A 20,519-nucleotide genomic window follows, 5' to 3' on the forward strand; every position below is an offset into this window, starting at 1 on the left:
AACTCCCAATCGCACGGATTCCTTTTGGATTGACCTGACTTGTCCTCAAAATTCCACAGACTGAAAGTAAATGTGACCTGTAAAGTTTGATCAGCAGTCCACGAACCAAAGTTTAAGCAGAAACAAATGCTTCAGTTTGAGTGATGGGTGAATTAGTTTCACACAAGTTATTGCAATTTATAATCAGTTTGAACTGAAAAACACAACAACGACCATTATGTAAATCACTGCAGTTTGTTGTCATGTCTGCTCACCGCAACTGTTTTTTCACTCTCCTGTCTCGTGTAATGGGTAATATTAGCACTCCCTCAGCAGAAAATGGGCCTGTAAATCAGCTAAAAGAAGGTCAGATATTTGTATTCGCGCCAGCAAATGCGGCGGCACTCGTTCACTCACTCTTGTGTGGCAGGCGCTGGAAAAGTGCTGAAACAGTGCTATTGGGATGAAATTCAAAGCAAGCAAGAAACCCATAAATAATGCAGCTCCATTCTCGTTCCACCACCCACCTGCTCAGCACCGTTTACAGTTACTTATTGCCCTAAAACGAGGGGGCCAGTGACAGGCCTACCCACTGGCAGCGTCTTCAATCCTGAAGGAAGTGAGGCAGGGAGAGACGTCTCGTATGTGAAGAGAGGAGAGGAGCGGGGTTGTGCGAATTGACAAAGTACCAACACCGAAAGCTCTGACTGGATGAGATCTGTGGCTGTTGTTGTATGTACTCAACAGAACATGGTTGTGTCGAATAGTGTGTGATGGAAGATACCATTGATTTGTCCAACAATCAAAGCTATTGATTGTTTCAGCCAAGATTTGATTTTGTGAATCGAAGGAGCTCTTATTAGTAGATTTAGTTTCTATTGAGCAGTGTGATGTTCTGCGGTAGTGTGGGACAGGAAATCATGAGCTGAGGTCTTTTTTGGTGGGCCAACACTGAGCTCAATTTTGGACAGTGTATCATTTATTATCCCACAATAATACACAATAACACTATCGCAACAGGCCTAATTGTGGCAACTTTAACATTTGAAAGGATACTATGGCAAAGTTATCGCTTTCCTTATTCAAACTGATTTTTTTCATGAATATATGATTTGACCTGAAGAATGAAAGCCATATTATACGCTTGGAAAATGATGAGCTTTATCACACTCATAGACACTAGGGGTGTGACAATACACTTAACTCACAAGAGGTAAGACAAAATGTAGATACTTGGTTCACTAGAACGAGACAATGTTTTAATACTTTAAGAACTTTTTAAATGACAAAATATTTGTCTTTTAATCACAAAACTAATCTAGTGCTTAACTAATGATTATTTTGCCAATCACATAATCTACAGATTATTTTGACAAGTGAGTAATCTGATATTTTTTGTAATACAAATTTAGCTAAGTGGAAAAACATGCTTTAATATGAGTATATTTATATATAAAGTAACAATGAGGCAATAATAATTGGCCTCAAATAAAGTATCATTACCAAGTACATTGTTTTATTGAACTATACCGTTAAATACATAATGTAATTTGCCTATATTATAACTTAAAGCCCTGATAATTTGTGCATATGTTTTTAGTTAATGTTGGCATTTTAAAAATTGGTTCTGTCAGGGTTTGATTTTGTGAATCGAAGGAGCTCTATTAGTAGATTCAGTTTCTGTTGAACAGTGTGATGTTGGTTTGACAGCACTGTAAGCACAACTTTGGAAAGTTTTTAATTTACTGATTCAATTACTATTAGCTACTTTTACAGTTGCAGACAGTAATTTGTTTTGTTGCGCTGACTCGGAAGGCAGTTGTATGGTACTTTTACTGACACCTAGTGGTGTGGATGTAGGATTTGCACATAGTTTATGCCATTTTAGAAATGCAATTTTCTATTTTTCAATTTTTGTTGTTGAAAAAAAAAAAGTAATTATCAAGGGTTACACTGTGGTCATGTGATGGCTCAAAATGCATGTTCCCATAAGGTTATCTATTCCATGAAACTTAAAAAGCTATTATTAGTTTTATTATTAATCTCATGTGAGTTGACATGTTTTAAACGCAAGAACTGTTCATTTATTTATGCTTTCTGAAAGCTTTTTTAGCAGTGCACCTTTGAAAAGTTCAATGAAACAAAATTGTGTTTTATGTTTTCAGGGTAAATAACGTTTCCATTCCCCAACACATAAATTTCACCTGTACTTGGTGCACAGCATATCATCCACAAGAGCGGCAAACACAGCCAAAGTCACACATATACACACATGCACACACACACACACACACACACACACACACACACACACACACTGTTGACTCTGGCCCATTGGCCAGTGCTGCGTACTGCTGTGATAGCATGTGGCAGACACTGTAGATGGATAGATTCCTTTAGCAGTACAGACACAATAATTCATGAGGCGACCACACACAGCAACACAACACTACTGCAGTATCTGTTGCTCTCTCTGCTCAGAGCGGAAATGAATCTCTGCACTGTCAGAACGGTTCTGTTGAGGCCCAGAGCTTAGGGAGGAAGAACACCTCCCAATGAGACCCGTCAGCCTGTCGACCCTCCTTTCTGCAAACATACGCATACACAAATGATTCGAACTGGAACATATGAGAAAGTGATGATGCTGGGATTGTTCAGATGCAGCCTACAGGAGGATGTTTAGTGCAAAACTACATATTTCCTAATTCAACTAGGCTAGTCAGTGGGTTGCCTGAATGACTAGTCAGATTGTTTCAGGTTGATGAGGTGCATTTATGTGAAGACATGATTTTGTGTTGGAAAACAGCTGGACGGAGCACAACAGACTGGAACAGAGCACAGAGGTCTCAAGATGCGTTTCTAAAATTTGGGCTATTTTTAACTTGACATGCTGTCTTAAAAATGCAGTGCTAGTGATGGGACACTCAGAAACAGCATGAGATCTGATGCAACCGACAAAGACGGCCATCTGCTTGTCTGTGTCTGTAGCAGTAGTGCTTTTGAAATAATTAATTTAAAGATTTTTGTGAGATGGTTTTTCCATGAAAACCGTTTAACCGCCAAAGCACAGCACCATTAAAAATCTAAAACTATAAAATATCTGTGAAAAAAAATCTAAACTATTTAAACAAGTATAAAAAATTAATAATGTTTTTATTTCAACCAAATATTTATACTAATATAAATGTAATCATATAAGTTTCTCTGAAACCTTCCACCTCCCCTAGCTCCACCTGTATAGATCTGCTACAGGTTTTTTTATATGCTATTTGGATGCCATATTGTTGGCAAGTTCCTCTTCTTGCTTGCAGCAGCAGCGTAGCAGATCTGTTATAAGACCAAATACATTTGATATAATAGTCAACCACTGTGACCAATCTCTACTATAAAACATTGCACAAAACAGTAATTAAATTCAGTTGTTGTTTAGCTAAGTTTTTCATTTGAGGCAAGATGCGTTATTTTTTCCTGTTTGTGGTACATGAAAACTTTATTATTTCTTTAAGATTTGTTTACTGTTGCAAGCTGCAAATAAATCAGGGGCAGCTGGGTTTTAAACCCAGTTCAGCACTGTACACACTGCTATTGTCATCATAGCTCATTAAAACGTATTTTGCATGGTTTTTGCCTGGTCACAGTATCGTTTGAATGAAGTGTAATTCTGGGAGGTATGAAGAGGTTGCATCCTACCACATCAATCTTGTTTTCTGACGGTGAGAAAGTCAGTGACTGAGTGTGAGAGATCAAGTGTGCAATACAGATGAGTTGTAATTGTTCACAGAAAGTGCTGTGGAAACCAGCCACAGACCTCAAACTGTCAATCAAAGCCCTCACTTCTTCTGAACTCCTTCCCAGCGTCCCCACTGGGCCACTATGTGTGACGCTAGAACATCAGCTCTGTGCATGTTGGTTGTGGTGTATTTGTTGTGAATTTCAAGTAACGGCGGCAAAGTGTGTGCTATACGTCCATCCTTGCTGGGCCACTGCTGGTGTAAGATGAGCAGGACCACACCACAGAGCTCCACAGATTCCCACAGAATTGGAATGCCTGTGATCTGCTGAGTTCTACACATTTGGATTACAATTCTTTCAACTGCAGTTTGATTGTAGAGGAAGTTCAATTTTTAAAGGAAAAGCTCCTTGATGATTTTCTTTATACAGCATCATGTCATTTCAAACCTTTCTGTCTTACTGATTTATGCAGAACCCAAATAAGACATTCTGAAGAATGTTTCAACTGCTTTTATCCATAAAATATGTCTAAAACATAATTGAACTCCACTGACTTTCTTTACATCAACAAGAAAAGGTCAATAAACATCCTTCAAAATATCTTCTCCAGGCAAGTTCCTGAAGTCATCTTGAATCATTCAGTGCCTCCACGCCTTAAAACATTTATACATCGCCTCTCCTCGAACATGTGAGTTTGGTGCGCACTGACATCGTAGCACTCTAGCAAAGGTTAAACAGCTGTGCCTCAATACTATGATCAGAGCAATAATGAATGAGAGCCATATCAATTATTTGAGCTGTGGGAGCCGAGGGCTTGTTTGGGAAGAAAATGGTAAACACAGGCAAGGGAGAGAGAAAATGAGTGCACTATCTATGTGCTTTCCACACAGAAAGGCATCTTTGTGACTGATCACAGCATTGGGTTGATCTTTGACCTCACACAGACACACTTCCTGTCGCTTGAATAGCTTGTCATGTGTGATAGAGTGGTTTTTATTCTGAAGATACTGTTGAAGATTGTGTCCTAATGTTTGCAGGTTGCTTGTCAGTGATATAGTTGTATACCAGATGACAGCTAGGACAAGTGCATTTGACACTGGACACAACAGATTATTTGATTTCTCAATTTGTGTGTTTTTTAGTTTTATTTAATGTCAGGGCATAGAACAAAAGCCTTTAGTTGCTAAGTCATGACTGCTTCACTTATTGACTAGCAGAGGTCAGCTATTTCCTTTCACTCAATTAGAATAATTTGTGTCATATTAATTCATTTGTACTGAATCACTTCAAACAACTGAAAAATGGCCATTGAGTAGCATTTAAATGAATATAAATACACAATGTTAGACACGTTTCACAGTGCACTTCATTTGAGTGAAGCTGAATCATATTTCACCTCTCATCTTTACAGAGCCATGTGGTGGGCAGTTGGATGCCAGTGACGCAGGATACATCACCACACCCGGTTACCCATTGGAGTACCCACCCCACCAGAACTGCCGATGGGTGATCACAGCGCCTGAACCATCCCAGCGTATCGTCCTAAACTTCAACCCGCACTTTGAGCTGGAGAAACTGGACTGCAGGTGAGCAGAAAAGGTTCTGAGTCTCTATGTAGCTGATGATCAATCAGGAAACTATGTATTTATAACCATAACCAATTTATAAATATGAGTATATCAAATCTGACAAGTCTGTATTTTATCAATTCAAGAGGGAATTACTTTCTTTTATATAATAAGTGGTGTTTTATTAATTTTGCTGCTTAATATGCTGCTTTAAAAATGAGTTGATTAGGGAAGACTGCTGATGTTTCTTGTCTAGTGATTACTGGAGCCTTCCTGTGATGCCCCGCTGAGCCTGGCTCTAGTTGACATTACACACACTTTAATTAAATATCCTATAAACAAAGCTTCGACACACATTTCTGGGAAATGTGCAGGCTTGAGCTGTGCCAACTCTTCCCTCTATTGGACAGCAGCAGAAATGCATGGGGTGAGGATTGGAGTTTTTACTGTATTTTCACAGTGTGTGTGTATTTGTTTTAAAGCGTGATTCGTAAAGTGAGACCCAATTCCATTGGAAATTAGCTATCGCTAGTGAAGTCTTTGACATCCATGAGTCATGTTTTACAAACCCAGAGCCACAAAGCCTGTCACAACCTGCCACTTCCAGCTCTCTTACTTCTACTCACTGAATATTGCCCTTTGTCCTTTTGGCATTTATTAACATTTTGGATCTATTATTTATACATAGAAGTGTTTTTAAAGAGAGATTTATGGGATGGCTTTTGACATTCCTTTGTTGAAATTGGAGCATTAATTTTTCAGAAGCTTTTGTTGAAAGTGTCTTCACTGAGCACTTCCAGTGAGCACATCAACAGAGAGAGAGAGAGAGATCAAAAGACAGACAGGAAAGTCTGATATGTGTTCTATTCCAGCACATTGCTTACTCCTTAGTGGTTTGTGCACGGGATAGTACTGTTGTTATTTTTGTCTCTCGTTCTCCCTCCACCCAATTGGCTTGATTGACAGAAGATGCATCACGTTCCATTACATCACACATCCTTTTCCGTGCTTTCCTCCCGCGGGGGATTTCTTTGCGCGTCCATTAGTAAACAGAACTCCATATTGAATCAGACACATTGCTACATTTGGAAAAGAGGAAAGTGGACAGTTTCCCAGTAGTTCTCAGGTTAACACAACCAGTTCTAAGACTTAAAACAGATGTCTCTTTTTTTAACCTTCCATCTTCACTCCCATTTGCCGCTCCTCTACAAATGTTCAGACTAGATTTTTACATCTTTTGAAGACAATGTGAGCGCTGTTCGTCTTGTTTATAGCATGATGCCGAGTGATTGCTATTTTAGGTTTGAACGGACATTTCTGAACAATTTTATTAACAATTATACATTTTAAATATAAAATATAAATATATACATTTGATAAATAGAAAGAGAACTTATTATATTTTAAATATAGTGTGTAAAATATTATATACTATTTAAAGCAATTAAATAAAACAATTTATTATATATTCAAATTATATTTAATTATATTTAAATAAATAAAAATATATTTAAAATTTAGAATTTTTACGCTAGTTTTACACGTTATTGTATATTTTAGGCAGATGATCATTCTGACCCTGTTCTCTACCTTTCTATCTCTCTCTGAAGCCCTGTGGGCATTTAAACCACATCAAGGTTAAGTATGGTTATTTACAGCCTATGATTTCAGTGTAGTACACGAAGATGGAATCTACTGTTATGTCTGATCTGTAGGCCTCATAAATGCACAAATTATATATCAGTCTCTTCTGTTTAACACAAAGCCAGACTCTTCTCAGCTAAAATCATCACTCTAGATGTCTTGTTTCTTTAAACTCCCTGACTTGTTCCCTGCTGCTTTTCTAGCGATTTTTGTTTTTGTCTCTTGGCCAGGCAGTTGAATTAAGGCCAAAGTTGGGACTATGGAGTTCTGTTGGTGATCCAATACAATCGCAATTGTTTTGCCTAGTATACACAAGCACAAGGTTTTTTTTTTCACAAGTTGGACAATGATGTATCCATTAACATGCTAAAACACAACCACCTCTGATTCTCGCATTAGCTTTGTAAGACAAAATTGCCACACAATGCCATGGAAGGTGTTACATCAAACTCTTTGTGAAGTCGTTCACGTCGTGAAATCGTTTAATTATGTTGTCGAGACTTACAGATGCAGGGCAGGGTGGAGTAAAACAGACTTTTAGCATTTAAACATTATTCCAATGAGAAGAACATTTAATAACAGCTCTTATTATGGGTGCGTGCAGTGTTATAATGTATCATAAGATCTCTGCCTTCACACATATTGTGGTATAGACACTTTGGGAAGGCTATTTATTTGATCTATGTTGATCCCGAGGTAGTAACAGCTCAGTATCTTTCCACTGGACATCAAACTGGCTCCATCAGCAGCAAAGAGCTATACTTAATTTATTTAACCTGAAGCGTTTTCCCTGTCAGATATGATTATGCAGCTCAGGGATCATATCCTGGCATCTCAGTCCTAACTGACAGATGTTTATATGCACACATGCTGAAAACTGGCTGTGCTACAGGGTTTCCCCTTTGACCTCATGAAGTTTAGTCTGCTCGTCTGCCACCACACCCTTATATTTCATCTTTCCACTCGTTTCTACTTCAACTCTGTCATAACCTCCCTTTTTTGTCCATTCTTTCCTCCTTGGTCTGCAATTCTCATTCCTCCTCTTCCACCCATTTGGAGAGAGCACTGGTTGGCTTAAAGTTGGTTTACAAACAAATCTAGTTGACTAAGGACTGGTTAGGCTAGTTAAAAAGCCCAGTACATGCAAAACACAATGATATCCACTGATGATGCTTTTTTTCTCTCCTTACATTTCCCGCTCACTTGTTCCCTCTTTCTTCCCTACATACATTGTGTCTGATTAAAATGACTCATCTCCCAAGGCACTGCCTATTCTCAGCATTGCTTTATTCCACATTCCCTATTCAGCTCTCTCTCTCATCACACATACAGTAGATGAAGTAAACAGTGTTGATAGTCCAGCCACACTGTCACTGCAAACACTTCCTCCACAGATTTTCCAGTGCTCTGCAGGGACTGAAGGTGGGCTCTCAAACACTTGTCACTAAAGAAAAGGATGCCACTTTGAAGGCAGTACCTCTTTCCAAAACCTTGACAGACATTCAGTGTTTAGAGCAGCATGGGACACTCAGCTCTCAACTGATTTTAGTAGAAGCTGAAGTTAGCATGTTGCTAAGCTATCAGTGTGATAATCTATAAGCATTGCGAATATCTCACACTTCATACATTTAAAACTCATTTCTTTTCTTCAGTGCTTGGAAGAATTTGTCACAAAATATATGTGGTTGTGGATCATGCAGCGATACCTAAGAATTAGGCCTAAAAAAAAATTTGTTTGGTTCCGGTTTCCGACCGACCCTGTCAATTTATGTGCGACCCAAATTTATATTATGAGACTGGGGAAGAACGGTCTTTCACACATCGTTAATTAAATTACAGTTTCCTTTAAATGCTGTTTTACACTTAAGTAATCCGTTAAAAACCATTAAGTATTGCATCAAAACCCTTTAACTGTCAATTCCTAAAGTGAGCTAGAACTTAAGGTTTGGAAATCGTAACATTAAGAGAAACACGGGGGGAGGGGGGAGTCAACAATATATCGCGGAACAGAGAGGGCACTGACAACATGCTGACAGACAGGACATTAACATTACCAGCTTACTTTTAATATGAAACAAAGTCTCATTTGGTTATTTCACCTTTCAAATGTGGTCATTTTTTAAAGAAATGTAAACAATAAATACCGTTTTGTGGCTCTTGAATGTGTCGAACAGATCGCTGTAAGTTAGATCATCAGTTAAAACTAACTGATCGTCTCTTGCTTCTAGTTAATTTATAGCATCAAAATCAAATAAACCACATAAATGAACATAACAAAGAATGTTGTTTGACTACAAAAAGATGTCTGTACACTCCGTTTTTCAAGTTCAAATCCTCCATGTTAATCTACTATGAGATCGCCTGTCAAACTCCCGCGAAGGCTTTTTGTGTGTGTGTGTGCGTTTTGCGTGTCTATGGCAACAACAGACTTTAAACGGGAATACAGAATCACTGTCGTAAAAGTACCGGTACACACATTTAAAATCAGCGCGTGTGTGTGTGTGTGTGTGTGTGTGTGTGTGTGTGTGTGTGTGTGTGTGTGTGTGTGTGTGTGTGTGTGTGTGTGTGTGTGTGTGTGTGTGTAAAACTGCCACTGGAGAAAAAAAATAAAATAAAAAAAAATAAAAATCCCTACCGACCAATGACCTCAACTGACAACCAACCGGAACCAAACTTTTTTTTTTTTAGGCCTTAGTCTAAAAGAAAATATTTTAGAGGGCAGTATCGTTGTCTCTCTCCACACTTATAAACCATACTTTTGAGCTAAAGTGAGCTGCCTATATAATCAGCATCATGAGTGCACTAATTATCCCTCCTACCTATTGGAACAGACTTTGTGTCTGTAGCTCATCTTTTAATGGTTTTTGAGCACAGCCATTAAGGTCACGAAAAGGATGAGTAGAAAAACAGAGAGAAGAGAAGTGCACCATTTATTCTCCTGTTGCCAAAGAGTGTGATGAAATCCAGTGCACTCTGGCATATCAGTTGGATGACAAGAACCAGATGTAATGGGGGGAAAAAAATCTATCAAAGTTACAGGTACGGCTCAGCGCTTACACGGAAGACGCCGTTTCACTTGTCATACCGGCTTCATTCGAATTCACCGGATTGTTCCACGGCTTCTTGGCACAGCATCAGATCTGTCCCGCTACTAAAAGTTATAAATAGATTATTGTGGAATAAATATAATAAGCATGGGTTGATTTATCATGATATATCTGTAATGCAATCAGGAAAGTCGCTCAACTGAATGACATGGGTATAGAAATGGGACTGAGCAGGTTGAAGTCATGGTTCTTTCCCTCTCTCCTTCACCGCTCTCTTACTCTATCCCTCTCTTTCATTTTTATCAGTTTTTCTCCTTCCCCACTCTTTACACTTTCTTTTCCTCTCTCTGGCACAGTATTCCAGTTTTTGATATTATCTAATCACCATACTAATACACAAGGAATGGGTATTCCATTCTCCCCTCCATCCCAGGGATTTTATTAATTCAGTGATAGCATCCCTGAGGCTATATATATATATATATATATATATATAGTTGTGTTGTACTTTTTATTTTCAAAATAGTATAGATTTTTAATAATAAAATAACTATCAGCCTATATCAACTAGAAATTGTAAAATCATAGCATTCCTATTTTTAGCATTGGTTGATTTTTTTTATTTCTTTGTATTCTTCTTTTGAATACAAAGTGCTTCAGAATACATTTACAGTAGCACACTTCACACTCTTACTACACTGAGGAGAGCCAAGGCTTCAGCGTTCGGTGACGTCCCTGCATTGTTTTTTTGTGAAGAGGGATATCCGAACTGATGATCGCCCTAGAGCATTTTTAGACCTCTCAACTCAGGCCACATGCAGAGCCGTGATCACAGACCCCGGGACACCCCACCATCTCCAGCTGAGGAGCCTTTGTTTCTGTAGTAACCTCACAGGGGACAGTAGTGATATTACAGTATGTACAGACTAGCCTCTTAATTGCTCATGACTGACGTTGAAAGTCTATGAAAGGAACAATTTTACACAGCAGTTCCCCCCACTGTCTCTCGGTGTGGGACTTCATCCGTGATAGATTTGACAAATGAACACGTCTAACCTCACAGCTAGATTTCCTCTCGAGTGAGGCCAGCAGTAGCGGATGATATCATCACTCGTTCAGCTCTCCAGGGGTCCTTCAGATCAATGCGAGTTTTCCGCTTGTAATGAAGAATCGATGGATGGTGTGAAGCTGGACAGGACTCAGGGGGGGCACGCAGGTCTCCCGTACACATCACATCATTCTCAGAGTACAGGTGTATATGTTGTGTCCGTTATGGGCTTGCTGTACACTTACAGGGCAGATATGAAAATGACAGCATTTGTTCAATCATAACCGGGTATATATGACAGAGGATTTAAATTCTTTATTAGATTTCAGAATGCAGTAACAACACCTCTGTTTCCTTCTTTATACCTTTCATGGTTTTATGTCCAAATAAATAGTCGATATGAGCGCCTTCTGGAAATGCTCTCGAACAAGCAGTTAACATTTTAGAGGGACTTTCAGTTATTTTAATTGTTCCACTGGGTAAGGTTGAGGTTTTTAGACAAAGCCTGCGATTATTTGCTTTCAGTCAAAGGGGTGAGATTTCTCCTGCAGTAAAGGTTGCTTACTTGTAGCTGTCCAGTACGTGTACAAGTTAGTGTTGTTGAATGCTGTGTGAAGTGGTTTTTGATGAAAAGTGATGACATTGAAATCCAACTAAAATCCAGTGAAGCATTTAATCTAACAAGTCAAGTCCCAGACTTTGCTTTGGATATCAAATAAGGACTCAACATAATCCCAAACTTTACTCTTACTGAATGTAGTTTGGGTAGTATTTAAATTTTGCATAGTCTTTGATATCACACAATCTAGCCATGTTGGCATCTGTCTAGTTTCCAAGTCACAAGTGAACGTGTGGCAAAATACCATTGGAAATGCATTTTGTGATTTCAGTAACAAAACTATATGAGAAATATTTTCCATCATTTTTATAGTTAATTGCCTTTAAGAATGCATATTTATGCATATATATATATATTATAGTTTCTTTGAGGGTAGACACTGCAGGCAAAAACATTTTTTAGATTTTGGACTTTTTGGCTTTTCATAAAGTGTTTTTTTTTTTTCAGATTTATGGAAGGAAAACATCCAAAAGACACTGTTAAGTGTTTCTTTTATAGCATTTTATCTATTTGTGTCCCAAGATTTCAATTACAATACATATTTTTAAAGGCCGTTTTCTCAAAATTAGTTTTTCCTCCAAAACTGAGCCATAAATCTCCACTTCAGTAGCACTTACACACACCAAAATATACATTTTTATTCCTGTCTATATTCTGAAGGTTGTTACAGAGGGATTTGTTTATATATAATTATCCTGATTATACAGTATACAACATTTTATTCCCCCCAAATTCTTTTAAAATGTATTGTTTGCTAGCTGTTCAAAGTATTTTCTGAATTATGGAATGACAAAAAGAGATACCCCGAATTCCCTCTGTAAAAACATTTGACTTCAATATGTAAAATAAATAAATAAATAAATAAACAAGAATTTTGATACTGACTTCATCCAGTGTTCATTTTTGTACTAGAAATGTACGCAAATTAGCACATATTTCATTAAATAATGCCTCATCTGCATATTTAAACATAATTTTTTTTAAACAATTTTAGATGTAATCGTTAAAAAAAGCCTTAACTATTCTAGGGTGGAAATACTGCATCATAAAGGTGGGGTATGTAATTTCCATTAATGCCGCCAAACAGAATTGCAAAAATAATTATTGTTTATGAATTTCAAACATTTGTTCCATCATCTTCTGCCTTTAGTTCCACTAAAGACAAAAAAAAAACTATTTTGTAGCAAAAATGAGCTTCATTTTAAAAATCTTGATAGGTTTGTGCAGGTGTGAAAAAGTGTCCTGGCTCATAGATACAATGCGTGAAAGACAATTAACATGCGGCTCTAATGGTGGAGGAGGGGTACATCTGCAGATACTTACTCTGCTGTGGTCAAGTCAAACACACACACATACAAAAGCTCAGGGTGCCAAATCCTGTGTTTACCCTAATTTGCTGGTGTATAGTAAAAGTGAAAACAAGGAAGAAGAAAAACAAGTGGAAAAGAGGCCAAACAAAGTGAACAGAATCATTCTTTGACACACAAAAACTGTGGCTTTTATGTAGTATGAACACATTTTTGGGGGTTGGTCAACAATGCCAGCATTCTTACCCCAAATAGATTCACCATAGTAACAACATTCAGTAATAAGATCCATGAAAATCTAATTACCCTCACATCCAAAGCAAATACAAGCCAGTGTTTGTGTTGTTGTTTGGTGTCCATGTGACTGTAATGGTCTCACACAGCATGTGTCCTTAGTGTTAGGTGAATGCTGTTTTTGAATGAGGGTTTGTGTCTTTGTTAACTGGCGTCTGTGATGAATCAGGAAAAGTGAGAGTAACTTTAAACTCTGATTTGAAATTCAGAAAGTCATCTACAATTTCCAAATAGGACAGAATACTCTGTGTGGTTGTGTTTTATGTGTCCAGAAGTTTATATGAAAGAGTTTGTGTGTGTTTAAGGCTGGTTAAAGACAGCTGCTGGTGTCTGTCAGATGTTTCCTCTGTGCTTTCATCTCTCTGGCTGTCATGTTTTCATGCTTTATCACAGAGTGTCCTGTCATTTTGAGGAAAGAGACAGAAGTGCGGGTTGAGGTGGGACATGTTATCAAAGGCACCGAGGAGGCCCATACAAATGTTTGATTGGAGGGTATTTGGTAGCTTCAGCTCCTGAGATATCCTCCTTTACTCTTACAGACTCTGTGAACCTAACAAATGCAAGAAAAACAGACGGGGTTGAAGGTATTTAGATGTTAGTATGCTCAAGACAATTTTTGAATGCTGAAAGTTGGAAAGTTTAAAAAAGTTTAATTCTTTAAGTTTGTAGGCTCAACAGAATCTAGAAATATGAATTTGTTACATGGAACAAACTGCATTTTAAAATATATTCAAATAAAAAAGTTATTTAAAATTTTAAATTGTTGTAATATTTTAACATTACTGTTTACCATATTTTGGTCAAGTAAATGCTCCATTGGTGAGCATAATGGTCTTAAAAAAAAAGAATAATAAAATAAAAATCTGGTAACACTTTTGAATAGGGAACACATATTCACTACTACTTAAGAGTTTTCTTTCAGTAATTTGCTGCTTATTGATAGTTAGAAAGGAAGTTGTTCAGTTTAGGTATGGGGTAGGATTAAGGGATCTGAAATATGGTTATGCAGAATAAGGCATTAATACAATCTGTCCTCCAACCAATACGCCCGTATAGGTCGTTTGTCCAAATTCCTGAAATACAAACTAACAGAGCATATACTACAATTGCACCCTTATCGGCAACAGGATGTTTTTATATTAATGTTTTGTACTCTTTTATTTGCGCTATTATTTGGGTTTCGTGTAGCTCAGTTGGTAGAGTATTGTGTTACACGATGATATGTAATCATGCGATCATGGGTTCGATCCTTAAGAATGAATGTGCTCTTAAAATGTCTATGCTTTATAAATCATAATTTTGCATGATTTCTGTGAGGGGTAGGTTTAGGGGTGGGGTTAGGTGTGGTGCGGTCATTCGAACGAATAAGCCACCTTGTAAAATATGTATGAATTACTGTGAGATCAGTGTAAAAACTCCACTCATTGCATTTAAATGAACGCGCATTTTGATTGGTAATGACGTTATACGTCATTTCATGACGACAGACGCAACACGATATTGTCATTATTTTTAACTTTTTTTTACTTTAAAACAAAAAGTCGTAATAAGGTATTTGCACAATCTATTTATATGGTTGTTTTTGTTAGAGGACAGGCTTCATTAATATGTGCTTTATAAGTACTACTAAACAGCTTATATGCTAGTAATATGCATGCTAATAAGCAGCTAGTTATGAGGAGATCTGGTTCTTAAATTAAAGTGTTACACAAACTTTTGAATGGTAGTGTATTTTAACCTATAATAAAGTAAAAATACTTTATTATCACTCTAACATGTTCAATAAGCATTCAGCAAGCAGACAAGGATACAGACTTAACTTTCTGACCACATTATTTTTCTTCTCATTTGTGTTTTTAGTAAATTTTAGGATAAATCTATGAGAGTTAAGATGGCACGTCAATGAACCATAACTGAGAACTTCATTAAGTCTCCCAAACTATGACAGAGCAATGCATTTGTCCTCTAGAAATACGCTAAATAAATATGTTAGAAGATAGAAAGCATAGTTTCTTCAAGTCAAGGCTTGTTGATTTCTCTGTCTCTGCACTTGTCTCTTGAGTTGGAGCAGTGTTTTAGACAATGACTCTCTAGCGCTGAAGGGTACAGATGTTAGGGGGGTCCACAGGCTTGCTGATTTGGTGGTTAAATGAGGCACAGCTTGCTCTGTGGCGTCACGCTCTTCTGCTAGTACAGCTACATAAACCTCAGCCTTATTAGCACGACAGCACTGTGCTAAGTAGCAGTGCTTTTTACCCTTGCTGCCTGCCAGCTGGACCCAGAATCACTTCTGATGTGTTTTTTAAAAAAGAAACTCTTTGATTCACATTTTCAAAAGAGAGATAATACACCTTTTATTGGCTGCAGCTGTCTTTTTTATTTCTTTCTTTTGCTCATTCTGGAGCTGTTTTTAATTTACCTGCCATCAGGTCAATTTTCAAAAGCTTTTCAGTGGAAGAATCTATTTAGTTACCAGGCAGAACATGTTAGGTATGTATAATTTACAGTTTCATAGTTAATTGAGATCAAACACCTTTTAACCACAGTTCCATTGTAGTTTCTTCTGGCAAGGTTGTTCATATCTTGAGAGTTGACGGGGAGAAAAAAAAAACTAAACAAGAAAAGATCAAACTCATTATGTAGCAGTGGCAGAACAGACAGACCTTTAACACTGTGTTGTGTGTCTGTTCTATCTAATGTGTTTACAGTCATGCAAAATCTTTTAATTGCTTTCTGTGTGGAACCATTATGGTTTACTGCCTTCATATTGGGAATGCACAAAATATTGCTACCAATATTAGAGTTAATTTTTTATTTATTTATCTGTGTTAGTTAATATTGGGTATTATCAGAAATACCCATACATACCCATTTTCAAGCTATAAATGCTATAAAATCTACAAACACTAAAAGTAATCTTAAATGTAAAAGTTCATTTTTCATACTATGTATTATCATTTTGTGATCTCTAAATTCACTTGTTGCAGTTAAAATGACTGATTTTAATTCTTAGTGTTTTATTTTTAATTTATTTAGACAAAATAGTATGGTTTATCAGTTATTGGCCATAGGATGAAAATAATCCTGGGTATCGGACAGTGTTTCTAGCACACCATCTGGTAACTGTTCCCATTTGGATATTCGCACAGCTTGGGGAACATTTCGATTTAACAGTTGTCTAATGCCCTTGACCTCTTGTATAAACGTCTCTGTGTTTGGTCTTCTCCATAGGTATGACTTCATTGAGATCCGGGATGGGAACTCAGAGAGCGCTGATCTGTTGGGGAGACACTGCAGTAACATTGCACCCCCTGCGATCATCTCCTCAGGCCCTGTTCTGCTAATCAGATTCGTCTCTGACTATGCCCACCAGGGGGCAGGTTTTTCGCTGCGCTATGAAATCTATAAGACAGGTAAGCTTGTGCTACCCAGCAGGATGTAGTTTATCAAAAACAATGCATTGTCAAAGCCTCGCCTGCTGTTTACACATCTCTCCTGTGTGCTTTAACCAGGAGTCTTCTGTTCAAGCGCTTGTACTAACAAAGCATTTACAGTGTGGGTAGAGTTCATGTGGGTTTACTGAGCCTTTAAAGAAAAGCAGGATTTCTGTGTCTCTCTTAACACGTATCACAAATTCTTCCTTTCACACAGGAAACACGTACCTCACCTCTTCCTTTATCTACCCACCACTCCGTGCAGCATGGGCTTCTATGTGTCAAATCCCACCTGCTTGAGAAGTGTGTTAACTGGCTTTTGTCATTCGGAGGGAAGAGTCCCTATTGGTCAGCATAGTGTCATTGACAGCCCACCATTTTTATTACTTGTGGTGTAGAGGTGTAGCTTCGCTTTTGAAACTGGAGGGAAAGGCTCTGATTGGGAAATTCAGAAGTAGGAAAACAGGATTACCATTTATGACAAGTTCCAAATGGTTTTTAGGGATTGGAGGGAAAGTCTTAGTTATTGGATCAAATGCAGTAGGTCACTATAATTTCTTTTGGAGTGGTTTTATGGTTGGACGTTGTAGGAAAGTTATACACCATTCAGAATTCAATTCAGAATGCCTTTCATATTGCAATTGACCCTTCACAAAGAGTCCCCCCACCCCCATTTACTGTTACTATGTCCGACATGCCATGCCACTCTCACACTTCACATCATGTTCTCACACATTTTAAAAATACATTGTGGAGTTACTTTTGGACAAAGCAGGTTACTTTTGGTATAAAACAAAGTCTTAGCTTTCAAACTGTGTAATTTTTTTAAGAAATTCAAACAATAAATACCATTATGTTGCTCTTTAATGTGCTGTGACAGATCACTGTAGCACCTCAGTTCAAACGGCACAGATGAACCGATCGTCTTTTCATATTTACTAGTTAAAGCCAAGCGGCAGCCTCCTGCACTCTTTCGTGAAGCCATCAAGGAAGTGACTAAAACTGCAATTCATATAACTGGCCGCTAGAGGCTGGCTGCAAAAGGGAGTCAATCTCATAGACTCCCCATGTTAAAATTCCCAACTTCACAGCTACAAAAAACACGTTTACAGCCTCGTTCAGAAAAGGATTTTGGTCTATATAGCTAATTTTGCCCTTCATGACTGTGAGGGGGGTGAATTTTTTATAACTCATCAATTTTAATTATATTAAGCCTTAAAGTACTGCATAATTAAGTGACTGGTGGATTACCGCTGCTGACACTGCCGTTGAGCTAAGTGGGTGAGGCTTCAGCAACCATCTCCCGCCTTTTTGACCATTTTTGATGATCCGGAAGTGATGCATGGTGACGCGCTGCCAAGATGGCGACCGCCGCCTCTGCCTACTTTGATCTTCAAAAATGCTCTTCAGAAAATTACGGGTGACGTCACAGACACTGCGTCCATGTTTTTATTTAGTCTATAGTAAAAGCATTAAATAAACATGAATTAACATCAGAATATATTCTAAATTCAACCCCAGAAAAATGTCAATGCACACCATTTTTCAAGTTTAATCCCACCGACATTAATCTGCTCTCCTGTCTGATTTGTTTGTCGGACAGAATTTAGAAAAGGAGATTTGGCGTTAATGACTGGTCAGATCGCCTGTTAAGAACCGAGTTCTTAAATTTGAATTAAATTTGAATTGAGATTGAATTGAGGATACGTAATTGCAATTTGAATGTGATTAAAAAAATAACTGCAAAAGCAAAGTTTATTTAGACAACTTTACATTTTTCCTTGAGATTCGTTTTGAGAGAAAAGCTGTAAAATGTAATAAAGTAAACCTTGAAGTTTGGATGGGTGGATGAATAGATGGATGGATATATAAATGGGTAGATGGATGAGTAGATTTTTTATGATTAGGTTTTGTGTATGCTATGTAATTTTGAAAAGTTTATAGAAAATTGTAGTTTATATATTTCTTTTATGATTTAACTTTATTAAACTATAAACTTCTGTTTTGATTATTCCATTTTGATTTATAACAAGAAATCAATTTGGGTAGTTTTGTCGCTACTGTATGTGTGAATGCTCTCTGAGCAGCCTGATTTACTGTAGCTTTCTCTCTCATTCACGGAGTCTGGTCGACATGCACCAGCACAAATTCAGATCAAGGCGGCTGCTGGCGGGCAAATAAACAGCGTGGAGACATCCCTTATTCCTTTTTCAACCTTCTGAAAGCATTCCGAGAATGCCTCTTTAATTGACTCCTGATCTACCCTCCCCTGAGGCCGGCTGAGGCAGGGCAGCTGGGGTTACTAACACATCATGTGTGATGGTCTTTCCTCTTACCTCACCACAGTAGTGCACTGGGACAGCCATGCAGAGCTTCTGGAGGAAGGCATTAGTCAGAATTGACCAGTTAGCAGTTGCAGTTAGTGGGTTCAGGTTTACAGAGGAGTGGCAGTTTCTTCTGAAGGACCGAAACACAAAAGCAAGTCCTTAATGAGATCCAACAGACGGATGAAAGCTAAACTCACTCATTAGTGTGGACGCCCGACGCTAAGAGATATCAGTGAACGCTTTATCGCGAACAGAGGGCCCCACACCTCCCGCTTTATGGAGGAAGTGATGACACAATCCGTTGAGTGTGATCTGATAGTGTGAGAGCTCCATAGCAACCTGGCTAACGCGGAGCAGAGGTACGAACGAAGACAGTGATGAACACTAGAACAACGGCAGGTCGCAGGTTTTTTTAATCATAAACAAGCAATAATGATGAGACCCGTTGGCATGTGGAAGCTCGCAGTTGCCATGGCATTAACAAGATCTCATTATACTCAGAGGATGCATGTGAAAATGTGTGGGAGTGTGTGTGTGGATGTGTGCGTGTTCAAATACAAAGACAAAGATTTTTTGGACTGAATTCTGATGAATTTGAAAAAGTAAGTGTGTTTGTTTATGACTCAATGATCTGGTGTCATATGAAGATTTTTTTATCATAAATACCTATATTTCTCATTAACGCACCTGTTCTGATGCACAGCACTTACATTTTTATAATCTTGCAAAATATTTATTTTTCCAATAAATGTTGTTCTTTTGAGCCTTTTATTCATCCAAGATTCCTGAAAACAGATTTTCTACAAAAAACTGTTTTTAAAATTGTTAATAAAAAGCCATGTTTCTTGAGTATCAAACCATCATATTACAAGAAGATTTCTGATGAATCATGTGACACTGAGGAAATGATGATGAAAATTCAGCATTGACATAACAGGATAAGTTGTATTTTAAATTCTTTTTAAATATAATTACTGTTTTTAAAATATTTTTAAACAAATAAATGTAGTATTTGTGTAAGTATATTATATACATACATAGGTATACTTCTGTTTGTATGTATTTTCGGTCACACTTTATTTTAGGGTCCAATTCTCACTATTAACTAATCATTAACTATGACTTTTGCCTCAATTAACTCCTTATTTGCTGCTTATTAATAGTTTATAAGGTAGTTGTTAAGTTTAGGGTATTGGGTAGGATTATGGATGTCATGCATTATATGTACTTTATAAGCACTAATAAACAGCCAATATGTTAATAATAGACATGCTAATAAGCAACTAGTTATTAGTGTGAATTGGACCCTATACTAAAGTGTTACCGTATTTTCTAAATGCATATTGCTGAATTAAAGAAAGAACATTCTGAAAAGAGAGGGGAAAATGCTATAGAAAGGAAACAGCAGCAGCAGCAATTGAAACCATTCCAGAATCCCTGAGTGCAAGTGTTGTTTATTTATATTGGTGAGTGTACTGGACATGTCCTGGCGTGGCCAGGGCAGTTTTCTCTAGCAGCGA

The 20,519-nt window shown here is 37.6% G+C and overlaps 1 protein-coding gene across 3 annotated transcripts in view; it reads left to right on the plus strand.

Annotated features, from left to right (window-relative positions):
- The window catches only part of LOC132095021 (neuropilin-2-like), a 76,047-nt gene that overhangs the window by 4,254 nt on the left and 51,274 nt on the right, over positions 1 to 20,519 (plus strand). For all 3 annotated transcript variants that reach the window (XM_059499740.1, XM_059499738.1, XM_059499739.1), the window contains exons 2-3: positions 5,123 to 5,297; positions 16,470 to 16,651. In XM_059499740.1, coding sequence (XP_059355723.1) covers positions 5,123 to 5,297; positions 16,470 to 16,651 — 357 coding nt within the window. The remainder of the gene's footprint in view (positions 1 to 5,122; positions 5,298 to 16,469; positions 16,652 to 20,519) is intronic.

This window comes from Carassius carassius, chromosome 19 (assembly GCF_963082965.1).
Source record: "Carassius carassius chromosome 19, fCarCar2.1, whole genome shotgun sequence".
NCBI classification, from domain to species: Eukaryota; Metazoa; Chordata; class Actinopteri; order Cypriniformes; family Cyprinidae; genus Carassius; species Carassius carassius.